This window comes from Argentina anserina, chromosome 4, assembly GCF_933775445.1.
Source record: "Argentina anserina chromosome 4, drPotAnse1.1, whole genome shotgun sequence".
NCBI classification, from domain to species: Eukaryota; Viridiplantae; Streptophyta; class Magnoliopsida; order Rosales; family Rosaceae; genus Argentina; species Argentina anserina.
The window spans coordinates 17,332,208-17,359,739 of NC_065875.1; the positions used below are offsets into that span (position 1 = coordinate 17,332,208).

Sequence of the window (27,532 nt, forward strand, 5' to 3'; positions counted from 1 at the left end):
TTGTTCTGGGCACTTATCGTCTTCCCCGTCTCTCCTCCGGCGACCTGTTGCTGCTCCCGTCGTGTGCCTGCTCTGCGCACCGGCCAGTCGATGTCGTCCCGTCATGATTTGCAAATTGAGAGCTCCGGATTGCCGCCCCTCCATCGACCCATACTCCGGTGTCATTCACCCCGTCCTTTGGAGCTTCAAGCCCAACGGCGACGACGCCTAGAGAAGCCTAGTCTCGACGTCGTCTTAGCGTCGACGACGTTGAGCCCCTTCGTCCAGCGACCCATGGAGGTCTCCTCCATTGCATCTGCAGACCCACGTCTCTTCTTGGACCCGCCCCGGATCTGCACGACCCGACCCGAGTCGGCGGTCCCCTGACCCGACCCAGCCCAACAGCTCCTCTTTGGGCCTCAAACTCTACCGAGCCCAATAAGCCTACCTGGCTTTTCAACTCTTTTCTCTATCCTTTTCTTTTTCCTATTTGTTTCTTTAATAATTTATTTGCACGTTTTAGTTTTCTAACTATGTTTCACGTGCTTGCATAGGAAAAGTGATTACTCGTCGTACTACGATGATGAGATTCATGCCGAGATGGAAGATACTTTTTGTCATCTACATGCGATTTCGATCGTATCCTCAAAAGATTTTATCAAGCAACTTTCTTGCATGAAAATAAATTTGAAGACTATCTCAAATTAATGCGGTTTATTTGGCAAACCACCAAGTAAGCTTTTCTTAAAGTTGCTGCTTTTAAACACACACACACATATATATATATATATATAAATTATCGGGCGCTATTAGTCTTCTTCATGTCTTTTTTTTTCTGGCTTTTCTTATAACGCCGATGAGACAAAAGAGGGATATGATTCCCCTCTTGGTCACGTTTTTCATGTGACGGTCCTGGGGGAGTAACGTTAATATTTAAAGGGAAGAAATCGATTTCGTGTGGTTGTCTGAGTACACCGTTGTTTTGGGTGGGATCATGAGAATCGTCGATATGCATCGATTATTTTGTGACCATATACATCACAACCCTTCTAATTCAGGTTACATGAATAGTTTCAATTATTCGAAACCTATACATCCCTCGTTTCTTATGGATGTGTCGCCATCACGACTTGAATGTTTGATTTTTCAAAAACTCATGTCTATAAACGATAATCCCAAGGTCTACGTACTCATTTATTTGAGTTGAAATTCATTACTCTGACGCAACACTATTTGCTGACAAAAGATCCTAAAAATAGAAAATTATATGGGACACACTTAAAGTGATTCAATAATATGACGTTGTATTACCAGAGTTGACCTTGATACATGCTCCACATCCAAAAAAACACATGCCATTTTTGGCACCTGTATCTATTTAAACTTTGGAGATGGAAATGTAACATTCGTCCATTCTCAAGTAAGCAAATTTTTTAGCCTCAGGCAAAGGCTCCGCCGATCCGATATGCAAGATTTTTATTGCTACAGACTTTTGATTAGTCAATCTCTTTTGACTATGTTTTCTGCTTACTATTTTTCTAATATGACGTTGGCATTGCCATGTTTCTTGCTCGACTTTAGCTTAAGTCGTCTATTGGAATTGGAAGCTTATTTGTGTTGTATTAAAGATTGACATAATCAATAAAATTTCTCGTATTCCTTGTTTACAAGATATACTCATGAGAATTTGATTTGCCTTAAACCTAGCATGAATGGTCAACGTTTGTAACTCACGTGGTTTTTAAATTGGCCGTTTTTGGGTTACATGGGACCCCAATAACACTATATTGTGAGTTTGAATCTTAAAATTTGGAAAACGGACCTCGAAACTTCAAAAATTGACGTCGTTTTAACCTCTTGGTCGTACCCGGTTACTGTTTTGGCGTTTCCGGAACGTTTTCCGGTATTTTGGCCACTTTCCGGCGTTCCGGCCGGTTCCTACCAGCGTCCCCTGTCGGACCTACAGCTCCGGCCGCCGCCGACTGGTTTTCTGACAATCGACGCTGCCGGTTTCCGGTGATTTTTGTCGTTTCTCGTCATTTTTTCGGCATATTTCTCACAGTTTTTGTTGCCAGATTTTCCTAGTCTAAATTTCACCCAGTTTTGAGTTCTTTTGACATGGTTTTCCAGTTTTCTCCAGGTTGTTTCATACTCAAATGATTTTATTATTATTGGTGACCACCGGCACCAATTGGATGGTTTTTACCACCCTAATTGTTTGGTATTCAAGTGCAACAATACCATGTTTTTCTAAGTCTTAAGTTGAAGAATGTAGTTCTATTGCCATGTGATACATTTGATAGGATTGTACTCTTTGTTTTCAATCCTCTTTCTGACAATGTCCTACGGGGTATTGCTTGAAATTGTTCCTCATGTCGCTGACTCTCTTAATTTATTTTGATGATGTCCCACGACAAAGTCGAATGTCTTGCTGATTGCGTAACCACCCACACTGTTCTACATGACAAGTAGTCATTTTACAGATCTCGTGCGGAGATTGTGTTTTATACCTTTGTGCCTTGCTAAGTTTTAAAAGACTATACATGTCAATGATACATTTTCATCTTGATACTTGTGTTAAGAATGTAAAGGAATAAATTTGTCAGATTTTGTTGACAATAGCTTTTTCAAACTTCGGCAGTAGGTTTGTTAGCCTGCAGACATAACTTTGCTTGCCTGCCACAGTAGCTTTTACGTAACATGTGATTTCTTCAATCATAGGTTCAGTTTTTACTGCCCTATCAGTTTTAACATGATCACTTCATTGATCTAGGACGAGATACATTGACAAACGTCACCATGGAGTTTTGTGACAATGCCTTACGGCTCATTGCCATAGCTTTAGTGACTTGTACGTCACATGAACTATTTGAAGCATCTTAATAGCCTATTAAATTGTGGGTTCATGTCTTTTGACATGGCAACGATTAAAGGCTCAATCAAACTAATTTTGATATCTTATTACTGGACATGGTCATGGTATGGACCAAGCTTAATTATCAATTAAGCTAGTTTGATTTCAAAGAGGGTCCGTGGCTTTTCCCTTCCACACACTTGGTTTAATTATTGGGAGGCTAATGTTTATGACATAGTTATTGATTATGCCACGAAACGTACGATTCATCATGCATTGGTATGAATCCAAACTCGGCTCTATCTCCAAGTCTTTGGAGGCTCTTTGGTTGTCCATTGCAGACAGTGTGACACTGACATTTCCCTCGATGCTTCGTTGACAATTCTCAATGTCATCACTCGTTCTAAAACCTATTTCTTTAGTGAGATAGGAGAAAAAATCATCATACACTAAGGATATATAAGAAAATATTTTATTCTTACAAAGTATTTAAGGTGACATTAGTGGATCCTATCCAACTGAATGCGGACATTTTTGCGGCATTTTTTATGATATAGGTTAAGAACATCGACACGTTGGTCACACGTCGTTTTGCTATCCACAAAGAACGATGCATTTGCTAAGTTTTTAGCTATAATCATCATACTAAGGGCTCACCACCCTTCCCATCCTCTCAAATCTATTCGATTGGATACCGTTGGAGAGTTCACCTCCAAGACTTTTAATGATTTCATTTTGCATGTCTACTGGGATCATCGTTGAACATATTGTTCCTCATGTTCATTCACATAATGATCTAGCAGAGGCTCGAACTTGGTTATGGGTACTAACCTACCGGTCTTTGCATGGAGATATGTAATGATGTTGCATGCAACGACACTTATTCGTTTCAAACCCACAACTCACCAACCGTTTAGTGCGTACCAGATGGTTACTGGATACGATCTCAACGTTCTTTTCACTACCGCCTATTTGGCTAAGTTGTTTATGTGCATCTATTGTAGTAATCATAATGAGTCTACTTGAAACGCTTAAGTATTTTGGTTGGTTATGATATATGAATCACCAACACATGTCCGCTATTTCCAATCTACAACCGTGGATCTCTATCTTGTTATATTCACAGGCGGTCACTTTGATGAGACATACTTTATGTCATTAGGGGGAGATATGGAATGCTCTCATTCTGGTTTCAACGCCAGGAATTGACGTGGTGTAGCACTATGTCTCATTCAGATCCTACACTACTCTAAGTAAGTAATTATCAACCTCTAGAAAGTCAAATCGAGGCTCAATGACTTTACCGAAATTACAAAAGTGACGAGATCACACATAAATGTTGTGATGTGCCGGTAAGGTTGGAACTTTCAGAATATGAGAGAATTTTACATGACCTGATTCTAGCACCATTGGCACCATCCCTGACAGTGGGAAGGAAACCGGCGATGGCACCATTGTATGTTGTGGTGTTGTCGGCACCTGTATTGCACCACAAAACAAGGGCGGCAAACGCAAAGATAGACTAGTAAAGGTCATAGCTTCGGTCTTGGCTCCTACCTAAATAAGGGGGAGACCATTATTCTCTGGAATCAAAAACTAGAAAGAAGGGATGTGCGTAGGTACAAGTATTTCGCCCATCATCCAGAGATATTCTCTAAACATGTGTATCAACTAAGTTTCTGTGGGACGCTATAGACTCCTTTTGTTGATGTTCAAGAATATAAGAAGGCTCTCAATCGATCGTATAAGCGTGCGTATGTTAATGGATTGATCTCCCATGATTGATGATGTATTCACTTATGTTCTTATTTCGTTGTAAAGTATCAACGATGAGTAACTTGACCGAAGTGGAAAGAATCAATACATGATGAACTAGACTTGTTGTATTAGTCATTGTTCGTAAGTGTAATGAGAATGATGAAATCATGCGATATTTGCACGACTTATGGTGCAAATATTGTTTCATTATCCTGGTATTTACTACAATGAGTTATATTATCTCGTAATAGACATAATTGTTTTCCGCTACTTGATCAGTAGTAGTGTCCATGAAAACTGATTTGCAGCATATAATAGTGGTCATAGCATATCTGTAAAGGGATCTTGGCACAGATATAAAAGTGCCCAAATGACCTTAATTGCTTGATTAAATACCTCCAGACCATGAAGAGCTTATACAGTTAGACTGTGACGTTCAAAATAACGTAGTACAATCAGTTGCAAGAACTTATACCCATACATGTTCATATGAAAGCCAATTTTGGACTCTTTATTCCATCTAAGTAAGATGATGAAGAGTTCCAATGAGCTATAGATTCATACATTTAAGTGTTGTTGGGACACTATTACTTTCATTATAATGTGAATTAACTATGCGGCTATGTATTGTCATTGGACTTGCATTGCTCCTTTTACATGGGTTTAGCTCTACACTTAGTGAACCAACACAAATCCTATCCACACCAATGCCGCCAGCAACTCTAGCAACATCAACGTACGCCTTGGTGTAGCAGTCGACACTGGTAGCGTAGAGGATGCTTACGGTTCCGTCTCAGACCAAAATCAGTCATTCATTGGTTCATTCCCCCATTCCTTTGTGAAAGACACATTGAATGTGACAAATCAGAATATGTCCAGTCTCTTAGGTTAACTTCAATGAGACCTACATGATAGCTCACTCAATGAAATATAGTGAATTTGATATCGTTGGAAAGGTCTATGTGTCTTCTTTCTGGGGACACCAACCATTTGTTCATAGCTATCGTATTGAGCGAGTTATGGTCATTTTAGCAAAATAGAACAGTTCTGTCCGGAAATTTGCAAGTCAGTCAACTTCGACAGAGCACTGTGAACTGCTCAGGTCGAGTTAGATTGTGAACTTTATGTCACTAGAAAGCCACGGGTGCCTAGTTTCCAGAAAATTTTACGATTTGCTAATACCTATTGTGACGAAGAAGTTATGACTGTTTAAGTAAGTGAATGTCACTCTACCCGAGAATCTGATTTTCATTGCAGACTCTTATTTTGAGTTGTTATGCAATCTTGTTTCTTAAGATCTAAGTTTGGTTATGTATAGCATGTATGATCTAAGGATGTTTGGCGAGATTAATGATTAATCAGCCCAAGACTACTTTTGAGAAGCATGTAATGAACGTTGTATACGTTGTTCTTTGTACTCCATGATTATGACACTAATCAGGGGAAGTTGTTTCATAGACTTCAGGGGGAGTCTACCTCACATGATGCTATCAAATGTAGACGGTGTGTTGCGCTCTTTTTCCCTTCGATCAAGCTTTTGTTTTTACCCAAGAGGTTTTTATTTTGCTTGACAAGGTTTTTACCGAGGCAACGATGTGTGCACCATGCAACCCAGGCATGCGACATAAGGGGGAGTGTTCCGGAAGAATTACTATTATACCATTGTGTGTGTCTTAGCCTTATTAGGTTTCCTGTTAGAGATAGATTCACATCTCTGTAATATATTAGGACTCTGAATCCTACGGGATTGCGGTTATGTAATGCCTATATATATGCCCCATTATCAATCAATAAATGGCTACGTTATGTTCCATTACGTTGTTATTATTCTCGTTCCGTTCCTCCTCCAACATTTAGGTGATTCATATTTTTACATTTTTATGTTATTAGCCATTTCAGAAATCGGTATCGATTGATGCATGCTTCAGTTCCCTTTACATATACAATAAAAAGAAAATAAGAAAACAAGGGAGACAAGGATTATATGTATATTTATATTGTTTTCTTCCTTGACAGGCAGTAGAGACGTTATGGACTCCTCAGGTATCTTCATGCGATCATGTTTGGCTGCGACAAGTACGTGACAATTCCCAAAAGTTTCTTTCTGATGAAGATCCATATCTGCAAAATCATTTAGGTTTGAGACCGAATGTGTTTTAATGTTATTTGCACCCAATTTTGGTAAATCGGCCTATATATTCTTGGCCGATAGATAAGAAATTTTTTAGTGTTTTTATTAGTGGTATCTCAATAGAAGTTCATTTTTATGGAAATTCTATAAAATATTATATGTTGGAGATTCAAGTAAAAGGGAAAGAAAATTATAACAACGATTAATTATAATTGCCGAGATATAGAAGGGGAATGAAGTTATAACGGTAATTACTGAGATATTTAAGAGGAAGGTAATAACATCGATTAATTATTTAATTACCGAGATTTAATCCTAATGGAATCAAATAACGGTGATTAATTTGTTATTTGTGTACCTTCCTAGCACCATAACGGCGTTAACTATTGATTTTTATATTTAATACCAAGAAGGAATTGACTCCTTATATTATGGTGCGCTAGAAGAAGGTGATTATGATGCGATTAAGAAATGAATCAATATGGAGCATATTTTGAATTCGGTCAGACCAAAAATATCATTTAATTAGTTATTTATTTTCCTTTGTGCTGACCACACAACCCAAATCAATTCAATACACCAAATTCTCTACAATATCAATCTTTTCGTTTTTGTTTTAGTTAGAATTTTTATCGTTTTCTTTAGTCTCACTAGCAATTAGATACATGGTCTTTTACTTTACTTTCGCACTTTATTTCTCGCTCAACATTTTAAAAAACACTAAAAGTCCTAGTAAAACAAGCATTAGAACCCAACGGCCTAGAGTGTTCTTTCCTATGTGGACAAGCCTTTTGCCTCTCAAATTTGATGCTGGCATAATAATTTTTTGTTTGCTGAGTTTTGAGGCTATGAGAGAATTATAGCATTGACAATTAATCTTCATAAAGTCAAGTTCCCTTCATTTACTGTTGTTGAAGAAGAAAGATGAATAGAACGAAAAAGTCTTCAGTGGATCAGATCAACGTCCTGGAGCCCAGGTACTAGTAAGTCAGACGAAAATGGTGTTTTTCCTTTGTTATTGTTATTAACTGACAATATCACATCTGTACAAAAATAATTTCTCTGGAAAATTTACACTTGCTTCTAAAGATATCCAAAGCATCGATCCATTTCCAAAATTGAAAACTAGGGTACAAAAAGAAATTTCTCTAATCTTCGGAAGGTAAATATCTACAAAAAATGAATAGAGCCAGATGGTCAGCTACAGGGACGAAATTGTCTCTGTGAACCAGCCTGATAGGCATTGCAGTTTCTCTAGAAACTCTTTATCCGCTGTGCGTTTCGTTTTCCCTGAAGACTCCACATGGCTTTCTACATAGGCTTGCGCATTTAACAACATTACCTTGAAGTCATGTTTCAGTGCTTCCAAACTTCGATAGTAGTCGTTCTCTAACCTACTCTGTATCAAGTCAAGAGATACTGGAACTGCACACCTGAGACAATCTCAAAAGGCAAATAAATTACAAATCCAGTCCAGTGAGATACCTTCAGCTTTTATAAAAGAGATTCGGTTAGGGGTGCAGATACATACCAATTTGTGAACTTTGGTTTTTCCTGAAGCTGCTTCAATTTATTAATCCCTAATGAATCCTGAATTGTACAAATATATGAGAAAATTAACACTTCCAAGTGGTTTGCCGAAATGTAGCTGTAGTAAAAGAAATTCACGGTAGAACATAAAACAATGAAGGGTTGCCTTACTACCTGACGACTGCTGGCTGATTTCTCTAGTTTGGCCAAGGCTGAATGCAGCTTGTTTTTGCTCTTATTATCAATCTGGGGCTGCACCCATTCAATACCGTTATCAAAAAGCTCCCAAGGACTATGTAGCTGTGTCTCTTTAGGAACAGTCTTGTACAGAACTGTACACATTTCCCATGGACTATCAGGAAATTCAGGAGCTTTGGGCTGAATTTGCACGATTCGGCCATCCCACCAACTACCATCATCGTCACCATCATTTTTCCACCAGACTTTGCACTTATCCCTACATGACCATTTTTTCTCTATGGCAGCAACATATCGAGTTTTCTCGACAATGAAATCGGGGAATCCAGTAACTTCAGGCAGAGTCATTTTGAAAGATTTGCAGTACACCTCAGATGAAGGATCAACAAATTCAAGGGTCAATTTACAGCAGCTATCCCCAGATCCTGGAAGTAAAGAATATTCTAAGTCTTGAACTTTACAAAACTCCACAGCTCTTATTCTTTCCTCTATAAATGCCCAAGGTGGGTCTTCTCTCAAACTACCAAGATCAAAATACTCCTGATGCCCCTGTGAACATAGAAAAAACAATTTGAAGTTAAGTGAACAATGACCTTCACATGCCAGAATCCAAAAAAAAAAAACCAAGAAAGGGAGGCTGTCTTCACAGCTAATCTCCTGTTTAAGGCAGTTGTCATCTAGGTAGGTCATAAAAACAAACACCTGCCCAATGAATGAAAAATATAAAATATAAAAAAAAAGGGCAGGAGCAATAAATGTATAAAACCTGTCTCAGATAGACAACTTCATCCCCTAATTGGGGAATATATCGTGAGCTCTCCTCATGTGCCGCCAACATCAACCATGTTCCTTTCCTCGTTGATTGATGTGACTTTTTTTTATCTACTGGATCCATGTCATGATCATAATAACTTCTTCTGTTTCTAGTAGATCTCAACCCAACTACTGTCCTTGAACTTGATCCCTGTTCTTCATTCCGAAGCTGGTACTTGTGTGCCATGTTGTTCTGGGCACCACTGAATGTATACCTAGGCTCCTGGCGTTGATTTGACCTGAGATCATGATCAGTACTTGGATCACATGTAGATGTTTTCAACCCCATGGACCGTGTTTGACGAGTTCCATCAATTGAATCGTCACGGCAGTCCACTGCAGCAATGAGATTTTGGTTGCCAATGTTGGAAATTTGTGAGGAGCCTTCTCCCTTCTTTCTACTTTCACCTTCAATATTACTCCGACCCCTATGTGATTTCACCCTCCTATAAACAGAACTAAACATTTTGTTTCTATTTGGAAGGGACTCAACCGACTCAATTTGAGTGTCTGATTCTCGCGGGCCGCTGCATCTTTGATCTGAGTTAAATTTAAGGGTGCCATTATCCTCTGAATTGTGATCTATTGATGGAAGGCTTTCAGGCAACGTGCTACAACTACCGTTTGCCAGATTTTCTACTACAGAGCTCATTTCCCATTCACGAGGACTTTCAGGGCCCGTCAATATCTTCCGCACCCTTAATTTCGTTGAGACTGGTGTGAGCTTCTCATTTTGTTCAGAAGAGAGAACACTCCCATCCTTGTCGAGCAAAGAGGATGCACTTGCATCCCAAGGAGCCATATGAACAGATTTAGGTGATTGGTCATGATCCTTGCATTCACTAAAACCAGAGTTCTCATTAGCCTCAGCTTCACCATTAAAGCCCTCAGCAGTACTAGTCCCAATAGTTCCCCCATTTGTCATAACCACTCCATCCATCATATCCCCATTCCTTTGGCCTTCCAATTGAGGGGACCTTTTTCGATAGTCCTTTTCAGATTCTGTGTAATCTTTTCCACTATGACCAACAACAGCTACACTGGTACTGGCAAACGCATCCAATGATGTGGGTTCTCCCACTCTCAGCCTCTTTGATGTTCGAGCTCTTGACCCTCCCCATCTTATACTACCAACTTTGTAATTCTCAGTCAAGTTCAAATAAGATTCAACTTTGTATGATTGCCCACCCACTGTTCTTTCCAACATGCTGCAATCATGACCAGGAGAGGTCCTCAGATCCTGACAGCTCATATGATTCTCATTTGCTTCACTAACATTGTGACTGCAAGACTGATCAACCAAAGCTGGATCTTCGCACTTCCATAACGTGCCTTCTGTATCCAAACGTGTTGTATTTGTATTTGACGGCCATCTTGGAAGCTTAAGCACCAATCTCCCCCTGCTCCCAGCATTCCTATGAAGTTCAGGATGTTCATGAGATTTGACCGCGTCCACAGATTCATCAAGTAAAACCTGTTTTCCTTTCATATTTTGGTCATTTTCTCTATTGGATCCATCACTCTCAATATTAAAATCTTGCAGCGTGGATTCACTTCCTGAAATTTCTCCTTCCGATCCATCTTCATCTTCTCCTTCTGTATGCCGTCCAGTTATCTTAGAAAATAGTGTAAGGGCATTGCGTGCAGCAAGTCTTTGAGGTCTCAATGACTTCGACGTGGAGCATTTCTTTTTTGAAGTTTTCCGGCCATGACCCGATTTCCTTGTTCTATTACTTCTGAATGAGTGGTCATCACACTCATCCAGGTTCCTCCTTTTGACACACCTTCCAGAGGACGTCATGACTTCAACCTGCCGAAAAGAGGAAGAGAACACAATCACACAACATTGACCAAATTATGAAAGTTAGTTGTCATTGAGAGGGAACTCACATCAGCCTTTAGTTTTTTCCTTCTTGATCTTCGTAGTCCATCCAGTTGAGCATCCTCGTCACTATCTTCTGCACTGCACTCTGGATCAATCGAAGGGTTTGAACTTAAACTTCCTTGCTCCCCTCCAGTAGAATAATCTTCAGTAATATTGTACTCTGAATCAGCATCATCACTTTGCATTTCATTCTCTGGCTCCCAATCCATGGCGTCTACAAACTCGGGTAGCGGCTCGGCCAATAACATATCCAAGTTTGCCAAAGGTAGCATTTGAAAATCTGGATCTAAACTGAAGTCAGGCCCAACAGCAAGTCTTAACGAGGAAGGACGCCACTCAGAACCCAGAGCTCCTAACCGTCTCTTCTGGTAAGCATTCTGATAGGGTTCCGGGTATGGTATCATGCCTAGTGTACCACAAAACCACTGCTTCAGAAAATTGACATTCAAGAAGAAAATGATTCCATGCAGGAAATGGAGCAGAATGGAAACCTGAATCACAAAGTAGATCCTGCATATTCCGTCGGTATGCTGGAAGCTGAGTTTCCTGAAACAAATGTTGCAGATAACTTCTTAAGAAGGGATCAAAGAATCAAACACAACTACACTATTAATTGCTTTCTAAAAGGTGAAGCAAACTTTCATGCTACATAAAGCCCAATCAAATTTTACCTCCACTAAAACTCTCAACTCTTAAAGGAAATTGGAATTTTCATCCTACTATGCCATACAGCTATCAATTAGTTAAAAGTCAAAACCACCACTGAGACCCCATGGTATAAATAACTAAAATACAATAAAAGTGTATAAGTGCACTGGGTCATGTAACGTAATTCATGACTAGAAGGTGAATATTTAAATGAATAAAAAGAGTGACAGAGGATAGGTTTACCAGAGTTTATTACAGTAACTCTTAACTTTTATGACTTATGTGATCATTTATGTCCTCCCTGCTGACCCATAAAACTATAGACCCAAATAATTGAAATCCATCACTGATCAGAACGAGGTTCATCAATACTTGATTTAGGTAATAATCGTAATATATAGCAAAAGATAAGTGTGTAAAATGTTTTATAGCACAAGAGACATCTTTGATGAAAATTTGATAACACATATACACTAACATATACAAACTGGTCCTGTCCGTCTGTAGAGTTACAGAGGAGAGACATTAAGTTCTAATGACCATATATTTCAGCATTCGAACTTGGGAGAGAATAATAATATAAAGTATAAATCAAATGAACATGTTACCAATTATACACAATATTCTGAGCAGTACAATATAAATGATTCTAACCAAATATGCCATCATCAGTTTATAGCGAAAAATGGCCAACTAACCTGGTCAAGAACATTTCCAAAGCTATCTTGAATGATGGGGCGATAATCACCAAGAAAGAACTGAAAAAATATATGCATGGAAGTTAAGTACCAGCTGTAAACATAAGTGTAAAGATATATTCTAGATAAAAGGAGGGGGAAAACCTACCTGATCATATTTTGCATCATTGTGGGACTCCCCTTGGCCACTGTCTAATATATAAAGTTGGCCAACATCATCAGATAGTATAATTGACGTTCCGTCCCTATAGTAGAGAGAATGAACACTTTGTTAGTACATGAAAGCAACAAGGCCATATCAAAAAATACCAAAAAGGTGGAAGATTTAAGTAATAGTTTGAAGAGTAAAGTATTGCATTGACAAGACAACAAACAGAACAGGGCCATTGAGATAAAGGACTTTTAGTATTCAATGCAACCAATATGAAGAAAAAAAATCTAAAAAGAAGTTTTCTAATATTCAACTTACGGCGAAAACTTTCCGTCAACCAATCTGAATTGAGAAGTTTGATGTATACGGATAGGTATGCCCTCCCATATCTGAAATTGCAAGTCAACTAAGGCATTCAGGAAGAAAAAACTTATGAAGAATTTGCAAGTGGATTAAGGAATCTGGAAACTAACATCCCAGACAATTGTCTTTCCGTCATAGCCAGCACTCATTGCCAATCTGGGGTTGAAAGGGTGAACATCCAGAACATATGTCTATCAAGAACAAAACAATAAACACATTTCATATTATCAGTGATTTAACTTTTACTTCTCCAGCTTAAGCAAAATTGATTACCAATAGAGCCACGGAGTTGCAGGGCAGTACTGAAGTACTTATATAAAAATATGAAATCATCTATATAGAAGAATGCGAAACAAGATGAGCAATGATCATCTGCAACAAAAGATGTTCAATGATCATCCGCAACACATTAATATCTCACTAGAAGAATATACTGAGGTGCTATCGACAAACAAGAGAGCAACAGAGGACGGACATACCAACAAAATTAGAATATTAAATATAAACTTGAACATGCAGGTAAGAAATGAACTTAAATACAAAACACAGGGCATATAGATTAACACATATTGTAAATGTCAGATGATTCAGGGCATGCAGGTTTCTTGTAAAACTCATTCTATTTTACTAGACTACTAGGAAACCAAAAGAAATAAAGATGGTATTGAAATAGCATTCACTAAGACATGTTATGTATATTTGTTCCAAATGTTAAACCCACACACTAGTGAGCACAGTACCATATTTGCAAGATCAAATAGCAAACTTCTAACAAAAGCAGATCCATTCAACTACTTACAGAGTCAGTGTGACCAGTCAAAGAATGCACCAAGCTGCCATCAGAAGCATTCCATACACATATTCTGCAATCTGCGTAACAAGATAGATATCAAATTGTTATATTAAAGATTTTATGGTCTGGACAAGAATAAATCTGCTTGATACAAGTTTGTAAACTGCCATCACACCAATAACTTCAAAGTCCCCAAAAAAAATTAGAATAGAAAACTAGCTATTAGAATATACGCATCAAAGGAGAAGTGAACAAATCACCCATGATAGCAGCAAGAACAAAGCGATTGTCAAGACTCCAGCTAATCATATTAACACCACGAGGAGTTGGAAGAATTCTCTGGCGGGGGCCTCCTTGTGGGGGTTGAGGAGGCATTGGTGGAGGTGGAACTTTCAGATGATAAGCTCGTGTCCAACGACCAGCTTTTCCCTGGAACATGAAAATAGCTCATCTATTCTGCATAACTTTTTCAGTACATAAGCTTATGATAGAACAGAAACATAATGATAACTTACGTGTGACCTCCGAGATTTGGGAATCCAGATAATCGCGCTCCCATCACGAGAGCAAGTAACTATATTGTCATGATTGAACCTGGGATAAGGAAACAAACAGCGAAATGTATATATTACTTGTAGTAATTTTAATTGGCAGCTAAGAAGGCACCAGGAGAAGAAAAAACAACAAGCAGGATAATAGCAAAATTTACTAGAGTCAAAATGTTAAGAAAGACAGAGAGCGAACCACGAATTTTTAAATTTTGGAACATTCTCTTCCTTCGAGGTGTCAGTTGCCATAAATCTAGATACTACAGCACAGCCACTGCATTGAATGAAGGAACATATACCATCTGGCAAAGATTAGATACATATGTGTGTGTGTTGGCCGAAATTACCATAACACCTTACCTAAACTGTACGTAATTGACATCATTCTCATGTCCAGATAACACATCAATCTCATAATTCGGTAGGTCTGACTCATCTGAGCCTGGTTTGGAAGCACTCCACACCTACAACCAGCTGGCTATCAGTAAAATAAATAGATATATTTCAAATCTAAGTACCACAGTGATACAGTTGATGTGTCAATTCATTACTCATCAAAAACACTGTATCTATTGTTCATTGAGCAACAGATGATAACAACTCAACAGAAGAACGCTGTGGATATGATACAAGGGGTGCAAATGTAAAATATACCCTGGCAAGGGTGTCTGAGCTACCAGTTACAAAGACTGTTCCATTAGCATTAAATGCACAACAGAAGATTTGATGGTTCTGTACGGTGCTTGAGGATGGACCACTGTTTCTCCCTACATCCAAAAAATTACATTACAACACTACGTTTTTTCACATGTTAAAGTCAGTCAATACTGGCTGCAGCAAACAACTGACCAGTTATAGTATCTGAAGGTTTTGGAATGTATATTCTCGGAGTCAGTTGAGAATTTCTGGCATCCCATATCCTACAAGTGCCATCATCAGAGGAACTGCAATGCCCAACAAACAGTAAATGTGAATCTTAAGAAAGTGGTACTAGGAAAACCGCATATCAAAAATTTAAATTACATATGTAGATGTGCCCAATCAATTCTTCTTATATATTTGATTGATAGCTTTTTAGTGAAAGGTAGCCAAGGAGTTAAATATAGGGCTTTGAAGTTCAGGATCGTAAGGTGGGCTGGTGCCTTAGTGAAAGTTAGTGTATTTAAGTAAGTTTTAGTGCCCGGTAGTTCGGAAAGGTGGAAAGGATAAAGATAGTTCAAGGTAGGGCGGATCAAAAGTCTTTAAGAAATAACATAATTTGTACATTTAGTGGAAGTATCTCCATCATCCTAATAAAGGAGTTGCGGCATGCTATTATGGTTTTATAATCTAAGGCCTAAAAGAAGTCTGCGATCGAGACCTGAAGAGCATGAAAAGTAAAGCTCACTTGCTTAAATGATGTACATAGTTATATATATATATATATATATATATATATATAGGCCGCTTCCGGTACGGACGTCCACATCGTGCGGATTCGGCGTTTCCGGTGACGGCAGGCCGCAATGGTGGGGCGGACCACGACAGCCACACTCCCCACCTCCCAGCAGTCCCGTCTGTGCCGGCCGGAGCTCCATTGGCGATCCACGAAGGCCGAAATAGTGAAATCGCCGGAATCTGCCCAGAAACTTGAATTTTGCAGATTCCAGCCTTCGTGGGTCACCGATGGAGCTCCAGCCGGCACAGACGGGACCGCCGGGAGGTGGGGAGTGTGGCTGTCGTGGTCCGCCCCGCCATTGCGGCCTGCCGTTGCTGGAAACGCCGAATCCGCACGGTACGGACGTTCATGAAAATCCTCCTAGAGAGAGAGAGAGAAGGCAGATGATACATGAGCGCACCAACAGACAGTGAGAGTAACAAGCAGTCTCCCCAAAAGGTGAACTCGATCTAAAAAAAATATCATCCTAAATAGGTAAGAAACAGACATCTTAGAGAACAGCAGCCTTCATCCTACATGAGTAGAGAAGGTGGCATATCGCGAATAATACAGTATATGGTATATCCCTGAAAGAAACCTCGATATATTATCTCCAAGATTTTACCTTCTTCCTACATATGATGTTAAAATGTTCTCCTATTCCTAATCAACCAAACTGCACTGCACAAAAAAATGGCTGCTACTATACAATGCCACATCAAAAATTGCCGCTTTCTTCACTCAAAGCATTACTTTTTAAAAAACAACAAAACACATAATCTCTATCAGATTTTTTTTTTTGGTCTGAATAATCTCTATCTGATAAGAATAACATGTCTCACAGCATATCACCTTTTCTTCGCATTCTACATTCTCCTACCCTACACCACCCTACGGACCATTCTAAAGATATCAGTTCTTTTTAATATCCAGTCATCCTCATATTTCTGTCCCCAAATAACTTTTATCTATACATACCATTTCCTATAATCATATGCAATGATTTCATATTCCCACAACCCCTATGTCCAGAACTTGAATACTAATAGTAGCAGAGAGAACCACGAAAGCTCAACATCTCAAAGTTTGGTACAGAAGCATATCTAGCAATACATTGACAGGCCTTCATTATTACAAAATTAAGGAGATAAAAAAAAATGAGTTTGATGCAAAGGTGTTTTGTTTTGTTTGGCAAGAGCCCAAGACTAAGGTGGGTGTAGCAAAAGCCTCTAGCCTAAACACAATTCTAAAGCCTCACACCCTAAAATTCTATACTAAACGAGATTGTAAAACACAAAGTCAGTACAGCAGGTTACATTAGTATAATGCTATTTGGATTCATCACTCCTAAACTAGAATACTAGTAGCAGCTGAGATATTCACGAATGAGGTGTTGAGCTAAGTTTTAGTACAAATATATCTCTAGCAATACATTGACTGGCCTTCATGATTATAAACTACGTTAAAATAAAGGAAGAACAAATACACAAAGGTTATGCAAAGATGCAAACAAAAAGTAGTTAAAAAAATTGAAAACAAACAACTCCAAAATATAAGCAATAGCTGAGCAAAATTTTTTTTAAAAAAAACAATGCCTATGCTATTCTCTTGGTTAGGACTACCATAGTATCAATCATGATCATAAACCAAATATTATCTCACAAAGCAAATTGATAAAATTGAAGAAACAGCCTATTCAAATAAAAAGAAAAAGCGGTAGCACATCACATAAGGATAAAACAGGAAAGCCACGCAATATATTGTTTTAGTGACAGAGAATCCGCCTTACGATAGAAGGTGGTACATAGAGCCTGGCCTCGGATTAAATGCAATTGCGGTCACAGCTCCAGTGTGTCCTCGCAACACCGATATTGGAAGCCCATCTGGCAAGCGCCACTAAGAAAACCAAAGGTTAACTTAAAGTAGCACTATGTTGCCAGAAAAAAGTGAATAAAAAAAGAGATACAACTTAAAACTGAGCAATGGAGAAAGCTTACAACTCGTATGATACAGTCATTTGAAGCGGATGCCACCAAAGTATTGTTAGAACTCACAGCTAAATCAGTGATGTCTCCCTTCAAGCATAAAATAATTGAACATGAGCAGGAGAAAAGGATAAATCAGTCATTGCTGGGCGACAACAACTTACTTCATGTCCACGGCAGCTGGCCAAGCAAAATGCAGTTTCTATCAACCAGATCTTTACCAGGCGATCATCTGAACCAGTAATAACATATCTACCTGAGCGATCAAATATTGCTGCATGATTCATGTCAAAATAGACAATCGTGAGAGCTTATCAAATCTAGATGAGGTGCTCCACAAACTTGATAAAAGGAAACAGTAAAGACAAACAGCCACGTTACACTACAGGGAAAAAGAAGTTAGGAAAAAAATGTATGAAGATAGAATCAACACCTAATGTCAAACAGGAATTGCATTTAAAACATCTAAATACTAAATGTACATAGATTGAACTTTGCCGAAAAAAAAATCGTGAATGATGAGGACCGAGGACCATACATGCTGTACACAAGTATCTTCAAACAAAGACCAAAATAACGCGGAAGATGAATATTATTTAGCCAAAATTCAGAGGTCACTGATGTGGGCTCACAAAATTGACATGAATATTGCCATATATAAGATACTCAAGCATTCCCAACATGATACAGCAGAGAAAAATAAAGATTCCACTTCATGACAAAAAACGTCCGAGTGGAAATGCAAGACTGTATGACTAAGAATATGAGTGAAAGAACTGGAATACAGATGAGATAGAACAGAGAAGATGTGATGGGCAGAAGAAATTAAAAGTGATTCCTGAGAAGTGAGAAAAGAATTTTATCAACCAGATAGTTTGTTTTAACAGACAATCTCTCCACTGTAAACGAGATATGTTGCACAATCACCTTCTCTCTTTTTTTCCTGTTCTGATTTCACCAGAATTAGATTGCTTGGAAATGGGACACAAAATTTGAACATTCACTTTTTGTTTGATAGTGTACATAACTAAAAAAAATCATCATTCTTTTTTTCTTTTTTTTGTAACTTAGGAAACTTTAACATACTTAAAAGTGCAACTACCTAAAATACTCCAAACCTCTCCAATGTTGGGGAGACAAGGGAATGGTTACGAAGAAACTCCAGAATTCTCCAGCCACGTATATATCTAAACAAGAATCCAATCTATATACTGCAAACTATCTAGAGCAGGATCATGATAACAACCATTATAATGCAGATATAGATTATTAGACATAAAGAAACCCAATCAAATAAGGTTACTTCTCAAGCAATTCCACTCATATTATAATATGTGGAATCAACTTCCATATCGACCTATGTAACAGCTGAACTCTCAGAAATAAGAACTTACCACAGTAGACAGCGTTTCTATGACCCCTTATCCTCTTGGTGTTTTTCATCTTCTGAAACATAGTTGATGGTTTCGCAATGGCATAGGATGCAGCACGAACAGATGGTGCACGGTGATGTCTGGTGAAACCTCCCCCAATTTCCCTCAAACCTAGCCCGTGCACCTGATTAGCTTTAATGTGAGGCCAACGCATGTAAGCAGCAGGCCGGTTCATTTCGTTATTTTCCTGCTTATCATCTGAAAAAAGAAGACATGTTCTAATAAATTACAAAGCAATGAAAATGATGCTGGTAACGAGTAACAGACACAAAACTAGAAGGAACTTCAGGAAAAGGGGGAAGAACACTTGTGACTCCAAAGAATGAATGATTATCATAACTCAACACAAAATTATGACTTCAACCATAAAATTGTAATGTCACATACAGCTCAGAAGTGAAAATGTGCCCGTTCCCAAGAGAGTAGGTACATCAGCTGCATTAGGGGCATTTCTACCACTCATACCCCTCGGTGGCGGGGCTGTACTCAGAATCATTTGCTTCAACAGCTTTACCAAGTGATCCTGCTCAATGTGAGGATACCTAAGCAAGTATAACATAGAAAAAAATTTACATATACGTACATAAAAAAATATAGACCAAGACATAGAACTGACATCCATTGAAAGATGAAACAAAAATAAAATAAAATATTCTCATAATCCTCTAGGGTCATGGTGTGGTGCAATATGCAGTAGATTGAGGTGACCTAGATTGGTGGTTAGTAAATTAAAAGGCACATGCATGCACATTAACATTCTGTCCAGACCGACATTTTATTTCTCAAAAACATTTCCATTAAAAAAAATAACAATGGGTGGTAATATGCATGTATGTGAAGTAATTTTCTTTTAATCTATTCTTGATTTTGAATTGTTGGTGTATGCTTCCAACATGCCAAACAAGTTAATTTAACCAAGGGGCATCTGGTTTTCATCCAAATAAAATGTGTACAAGATAAGATAGATCGAAAAATATATCTGGACAATTCAAATATATTCAAGAACTGGTGAAGGGTTCTAGTTATCATAGACGATTCAGAATTTCTCTAGAAGACCATCAAAATCTATTTATAATCTACCTAAAAGACCATTAACACTTTAATTTATGGAGACGGTCAATATTTGTATTGTTCATATTTGACTAATCTAAGATAAGAAAAAATGTATCAGTATTTAGATATCACATAAACGGAAAGCTATCAGATAATTAGCATAAGATTCATCACATTATTGTTTTTAATGAATTGGCCCCTAAATTAAACCACCACCACGGCGCGCGCGGCTCCCTTCAAAAGGTGCACTCAAATGCGCTACAATGAGGAAAAGCGTCTCAGACTGTACTATAAATAGACTTGTATAAAAACCACAAAGATCCACAACACACTAGACAACTAAAACAGAGCCCAGAACTCCCACATAGTCACAGCAAGGAATGCGATAGATATTTCAAGAAGTATTCATTGATGTAACTTATTATTCAGTCTTTGAAGTTGCAGAAAGCTTAAAGAAGCGAATTTAAATTACATTATTATAGATGACTTATAGCAAAGCAAAAAAAGAAATTCACATACCTTGGTACTAACATATCGTAATTCAAAGGAAATGATTGCCCATCATCATGTCCATCCCCACTATGCAACCCTTTCCTTGAATACCATGCGTGATATCTTCTAGGTAAAATTTGATGTTCTAGGAGTTCGTTCCAGAACTGTGCACAAGTTTTACGGCATGGTCCAGCTGAAAGAAAGTGCATAATGAGGAAATACACTTCTCTGAGGTCAACATCCAAATCATGTTCCCTGGCATGACTTGTGTCTACATCCTCCTGTAGATTGTTGCCATGCACCTTACTGAGAAAGCTCAAGGGTTTCATATTAACAGAAGGTGCATCACCACAAGGAAACTTTTGAAGAGCCATAGCTCCTGTAAAACCTGCATAAAATATCCAAAATTCACTCTTTATAACCAAAAGACAGGAACCATATAACTTTCACCGAAGGAAAATTAAGGGAAAGAGAGATTGTAAAGGTATGAAGTTGCTTCTTTTAATTTCATAATACATAAATGAGAAAGGTGATACAATAGCTCTCTCTACCCACACCCTTCCCCAAATCCGATGACTGTTGGCAACGCACAAACCCTTTGCCATAGAGAAGCCCTCGAATGTTCTCTAATCCCACACAACCCCTCCTATGGTTCTTCTCCTTCTGTAAACAATGCCAATTTTTCCCTGCTCTTTAATTTGTCAGCAGCAATCCAAAACAACTAAGGGTACAGCCAGCACCTCTAGCCTAAACACAGTTCGAAAGCCTCAAACTCCAAAACCTTAAACTAAACCAGAAAATAAAACCGAGTCAAAGCAGGCTACGACACAGTACCTACATTACATAACTTCATAAGATAATGCAATACTGATTCATCCTTTATCGAATCTCATTACAACAACCAACCCTAAATCACAACCTAAACAAATGTAAAACACAAAACATGATTCATATGATTGCTTTAACCAAATAAGCAGTCCCACAAAACACAAAACTCCTCTCTAAACTCAAAGAAGCCTATACATTCCACAATATCATCACACATTCCTCACTGGCAACCAAAAATAAACCCTAGAAATTCAATTCCTTAAGAATAAGAACACAATCCACACAACAAGATAAACCCATTTTGGCACAAATTCCTAAACATCAGAAAACGCAATAGCCCTTATCTGAACCAAATTGCGAAATTTAAAGGACCCAAATTTGAAAAAAGGAATTGCCTTTCTGTTAGTACCTTCAAAAAGCCATGTGGGATTTGCACTAGGGGACGCAGAACAGCTTGCAGCACCAGAATTCAGACCCCTCAAACAAACCCAAAAAAAAAACTCCAAGAATCAAAAGGAGAGAGTGGTTCACGCGCTTGAGATTGCTAGGAGGGGGCTCTCAGTGGGATTTAGTGCTCTGGGAATTTCTCAAGTCTTGCTCTCTCTCTGTCTCAGAGAAAAGAGAAGAGAAGAACGAAAAAGAGATGCAACAGGGGATGGAATTTTAACCTTTATGCTTCTACTGTAGAGATGCCTCGAGGGAAAGCTAGACGGTGTCGTATCGGTGACCTAGATTAGTGGACCTGTCCACAATTTGGGGGTAAATGTAAATTAAAAAATTTAAACTGTTTAAACGCTGAATAAACAAATAAAGATCCTCTCTGCAAAAAAATAATGTAAACAAAAATTATTTCCTCAATTTATTGTATAAGATTAACGATGAATCACGAGAGTGCTTAATTTTACCATAACTTTATATCCCTCTATGAAAAAGAACACTAACTCGAAGCAAATCTTTGTGATGGCATGACTTGTTGAATCTTCACTCATTCTTCTTCCATAGTCAAGGGACATTCTAACCTAACCCCTTAACAATCCAAATATTATTGTCATCTCCCGGAAACCTTTCATTCATCTTACAAAGATTGTCGGTTGATATTACAAGATACATCAACATATGAGATGGGATTTAGCCAGATATAACTTGTTTTCAGTGGATAAAACTCTTAACTTAGCTCTGTTGAGAAGGAAATAACTTGTTTAGTCGGATTATGAAGTCCTCACCCCAATCGCAAAACAACAATCATGCCTTACGCTACTACCAACCATACGCCGCCGTCGAATAATAAGTAACACTTAAACGTGGGGTCGCACCCGAGCAAAAGTATGATCCCTCCTAAATATGAGATTATATTCATACCTCCTAAATTGACACATACACCTCCTTAATCAATGTACTTCCAATTTGCTTTTACAAAATAGCAATATACTATTTAGACCTCCATATATTTTCCAAAATGCCCCTTATCCAATTAAATCAATAAAATGATATTTATACCTCATTTAATCAGACCTCCATCACATTGATTTTTTTTCCGTTCAATAAGTTCTTAATTTTGTCTAGATTTATAGCTAACTTGTTTGTTCAAAGTTACAATACATTACCAAATATAGCTATCTACAAGTTATTTAACATCATTATTGATTATGATAATTATAGTGAAACTGAAAAATGAAGTCACAGTAAACAGAAGCTAAAAACAATAAAAATACATTAGAGTCAATGCCTATAGATTACATAACCTTTGAAAACTGACATAAAATGTTACTTAATCATCGATTGTAGATGATTTTGGATATATTGTTCTTGGACAAATTTCGTTGAAATGATCAAGGCCGTCTTAGTTCATAAAAAATAAATGTTGAACTCTTATATCAATATTCTTTCCCAATCCATGTTCTATGCGTGATCGATTAGGAAGAAAATTTTCTCATATTTAAGACTTATGTTGTACATACGTAGAAGAAGAGTTTAGATTGAATATTTGATTTTATATTTGTACTCTTAATGTCTTTTTTATCATTACATATGCGTTGACTTTGTCAAAGTTGGTATGAAAAAAGAAGGAGATGTATGTGTCATTTTAGGAGGTATGAATAGAAGCTCCCCTCCTAAATAGGTGAGTCAAAATATAATAATTTTTTATCAAATTAAACCTGTTTTATGTCCAATTGGGTCGTGAATTAAAGATGAGATTCTACAAAACCTAAACCCATTTATAGTAAGTCTTTAGTATATTGTAGTTTTTTTCTTTTTTGATACGAAAGGGAACAATTACAACACATAATCTCCTCTAGCACCGAAGAGATCAATTGTGAAGGAATGCGTTGTCCTAACACGAGGGGAAACCTATACTCCCAAATACCTTGGATTGGAGATGCACGCTCTCTCATAAAGATCAAGGTCGGTATTGTTTGCCATGTTTAATTAGAACTCAGAGATCAACACCATTGGGTTTCATACCCTTATAAGACCCGATCTTTCAATTTCATAGAGGAAAATTGCAAAGTAGTATGTGGTTTTGCTGAGAAATAATGTCACCATGATCCATTGATCCTCAAATAGTGAAATGCGTGATGTGTTTTGATTTTCAGACTATCATTTTCTAAGTTTAAAAATTAATAAGAAAAAAATAATGAGTTTGTCGCAGAAAATTTGATTCGTGCCGAAAGCTCCGCGAAAGCCGGATTCCTCTAGGTTTTAGAAAAATTATTCAGTTTCGTCTGACAGCGTTTTTATGACATTGCCATTAGACGGGAGACTGTGGCAAGTCCGATGGGGGCTTCGCTTGGGGGTGCTGGTGGTAGATCTTTAGAGGTTGGCGGCTCTGGTGCGGTTGGGATGTCATTTTAGGCTTCTTGTTTCAAAAATTGTCTTTGGCGGTGAGGTTATGGTGTTGTCTTCACAGTTGATGGTCGGAGTTTGCCGGCGAGTGGAGGTAGGGAATGGGGAAGTGGCGGTGGCTACAAGTTTCCAAGTTTCCTCCTTGAAATCGAGTTTGATCTTTTAACCCGTACTGGTTGTGAATCATGATTGGTGGCAAGTTGCATCTCTGCCGCATAATCGAGTAGAGACTCTTGGGCAATGGCCGACATCGTAGTTGAGGCGACGGTTTTGCAATTAGAATATGACGGCATGGTTGGATCTAGGGTGGTTAGGCTCTTCTAGTCTTGGAGGGGGACTTGGGCTCTTTGGGTCTGAGTGTGGGTCTTTTTAGGTGGGCCTAGTGCAGTGCCATGCATGCATGTATTGTTCTTTTTTTTGTTTAGGTTTTTTTCTAGTTTTTGTCGTCCATCCTTTGTGCGAGGGTTTTGGGTGTCATTTGGTAGAGTGTTGGTCATGTCGTTGAGTGCACATGTTTATGGTGCATGTTATTTTCAAGGATTGTCTAAAAGTCAGTTTTTTCTAGGTGTCAATGTAAAATGGAGGTTATCTCTGCAAATATGCCGGAGGTTTTTCATATGTGATGCTATTAGAGCGGTTTTCTTGTTGAGATTGGTGCCGAGTGGTTATCGACTACTTCGGGATTGGGCCTTCTTGGCTTATGTCTATTATTTCTTACGATAGTCCGTAAATAGCAGTATTGGTCGGATGAAGTGTGGGAAATTTTGTTCCACCACCAAGTGTACGTTCAGTTGTTATAATCTTATTTTGGTGAATAATATATTTCTTTTTCTCAAAAAAAAAAAACGAAGTTATGTCACGACCCAAAAAATTTCGAGTATGAAACTCAAATTTCGAAGTCATGAAAAACACTAAAACAATCTCAATGTATCGAAATCATTTAAATGTTACAGCGGATCTATTCGGAAAAGGGTAGTGAAACCTCCCCATGTGAATGTAGACACATCCACTGTCTGTCTCATGCTCTTCCACCAGTCTAGAGCATCATCTTTTAGAAAGAATGTAGCTATCTTTCTTTTCTCAATCTCTATGCACTCTATCATCTCAAAATAAGTCTACATACCCTCGATCAAATGGTCAGCTACCATATGATCTAATCCACCATGGAAAGTCGGCGCTGACAGTGCACTGATATCCTTGATCAGCTTCAACACTCGCCCATCATCTCTAACCGCAGTAACAGGCTCAACATGTTCTTCCTGTGGAGTAGCCTCCTCATAAAGGTTCTCCACGTTTCGAACTCGGCCTGCGGCCCTACCTCGACCTCGGCCTCTCGCCCGTCCACGGCCATGTCCTTGGCCCTTATCCGAGTTCATCACCTTCAAACAATGAAACACTTAGTCAATACCTATGAAGTCTCGAATTCAACCAAAACATATATCAACATGAAATTTTCAGAATATGATGAATCATCAAAGTATCATCACGATACTCCCTAAAGGACCAAACCATATGGTATGGCTCCTAACACTCTCGCGTACCCGACAACATATCAATAGCGAGGAGCATGTGATGGGTGCCCGCCTGCAGTCGGATCATCGCTCCCGGATGATATTGATAATCGCCAAATACGCATTTAGGCTATGATACCAACTGTAACGACTCCAAAATTCCGAGCTTAAAAACTCAAAATTTCAAAGTCGTTAAATAAAAAAACAATCTCAACGAATCGAAATCATTTTAAATACACAACGGATCATCACTGAGTTCTCAATACGACTCAGAAAACCAATTATTACAAACCAAATTTATAATTCAGCATTTCGTAAAATGGAAATGTAATAATCCTCACAATCTCTCACAAAACTCACCAATAGGTCCTCACGATTTCTCACACACAATTCTGAATGAAAACCACACCACAAGCAGGGTAATGACAGCTTCGAGACTCCGGAGTCGTCTCTAAATCTCCACTAGTCAACACCTGCAGGATTATCCCCTACACCATCGATTTGGTGCACCGGGATTGTAAACACAAACCCGGTAAGCTTATAGCTCGTATGAGTAAAATAAAAATATAATTCGCATATCACAATATACGAAAAATCAAAATCAACAAATATAAATGTCCTCATAAGTCAATGGACGGCCCATCTGGTTGTCCCATAAATATATGTAATGAAATTGCTCATGAGAAATCAGGCAACCCTTCTGGTCACCCAAAAACATTTATAATACGGGTACTATTGAACGCTGGTACACATATGTTACCCCTCACGTAGTACACCGCCGACATTGGGTAACCACCCGCTACCCAACATCCAAAAAATCTGAGTACTCATGAGCCGATAACCACCCGTTACCTCACATGTAGTACTATGGCAGACAGACTAGAGCTCTAACTGTATCGTAACTTTCGCCCGGCCAAAGGCTAGGTTCCGACTTGCCAAACACGTACAATAATCTCACATCATATTGTACCCAAAAAAAATCACATGCTCCATATACAATTCTCGTTATCGAAATGACCAATTCGAATGAATTAATAACAGTATATAATATAACGAACTATATATATATGTACTTATTACCATTTATACACGATATATGTAATCCATTATATCGTATACGTGTCATAAATCAATATTAAAAACTCTTGCAAAATCTTGAATCTCCGCAAGGGTAGATTCGTAAATATGTGAAATTTTACTCACCTTATCGACTCGAGCGTAATTCCAAAATTTTCGAAGTTAAATCTTTTCCTTGATTTATTGATCACCTTGAAAAGATAAGAAAAGAATTTAAAAACGTTTCGTAGTCCTTGAAATGCCGATACAGTAATAATCTGTTATTGTTCAGCAATTCTTGGTTTTACGAATTACTGTTCATTGAGTACTATTCACTATGTACTATTCACGTATTTACTATTCCCGTATTTCTATACAAATACTCATCCAATACATATTTCTGTACGAGTACATACTGTTTACGTATTTCTGTACGTATAAATACTATTTAAAAGTACATACTGTCTCAGTAAATAAAACTTACTGAATTACCCTGTATAAATTACTTTTTTACATTTACTGAAAGTAATTTATATTTACATTTACCGTACGTAAAATAAATTT

General features: G+C 38.1%; 1 protein-coding gene across 1 annotated transcript; it reads right to left on the reverse strand.

Moving 5' to 3' along the window:
* Nucleotides 1–7,710: 7,710 nt before the first annotated feature.
* LOC126790430 (uncharacterized) lies at nucleotides 7,711–22,148 on the reverse strand. Its single transcript, XM_050516651.1, has 24 exons — nucleotides 21,967–22,148; nucleotides 20,757–21,117; nucleotides 19,572–19,726; nucleotides 19,146–19,382; nucleotides 17,916–18,025; nucleotides 17,764–17,841; nucleotides 17,556–17,662; nucleotides 15,199–15,293; nucleotides 15,004–15,116; nucleotides 14,710–14,813; nucleotides 14,546–14,623; nucleotides 14,317–14,395; nucleotides 14,062–14,230; nucleotides 13,808–13,878; nucleotides 13,119–13,199; nucleotides 12,964–13,034; nucleotides 12,643–12,739; nucleotides 12,495–12,554; nucleotides 11,640–11,694; nucleotides 11,154–11,554; nucleotides 9,217–11,073; nucleotides 8,427–8,999; nucleotides 8,254–8,312; nucleotides 7,711–8,155 (listed from the first exon to the last, which is right to left on the reverse strand). The coding sequence occupies exons 2-24, from the start codon at nucleotides 21,101–21,103 to the stop codon at nucleotides 7,924–7,926; spliced, it is 5,229 nt and encodes a 1,742-aa protein (XP_050372608.1). The 5' UTR covers nucleotides 21,104–21,117; nucleotides 21,967–22,148; the 3' UTR covers nucleotides 7,711–7,923.
* Between the last annotated feature and the right edge of the window lie 5,384 nt (nucleotides 22,149–27,532).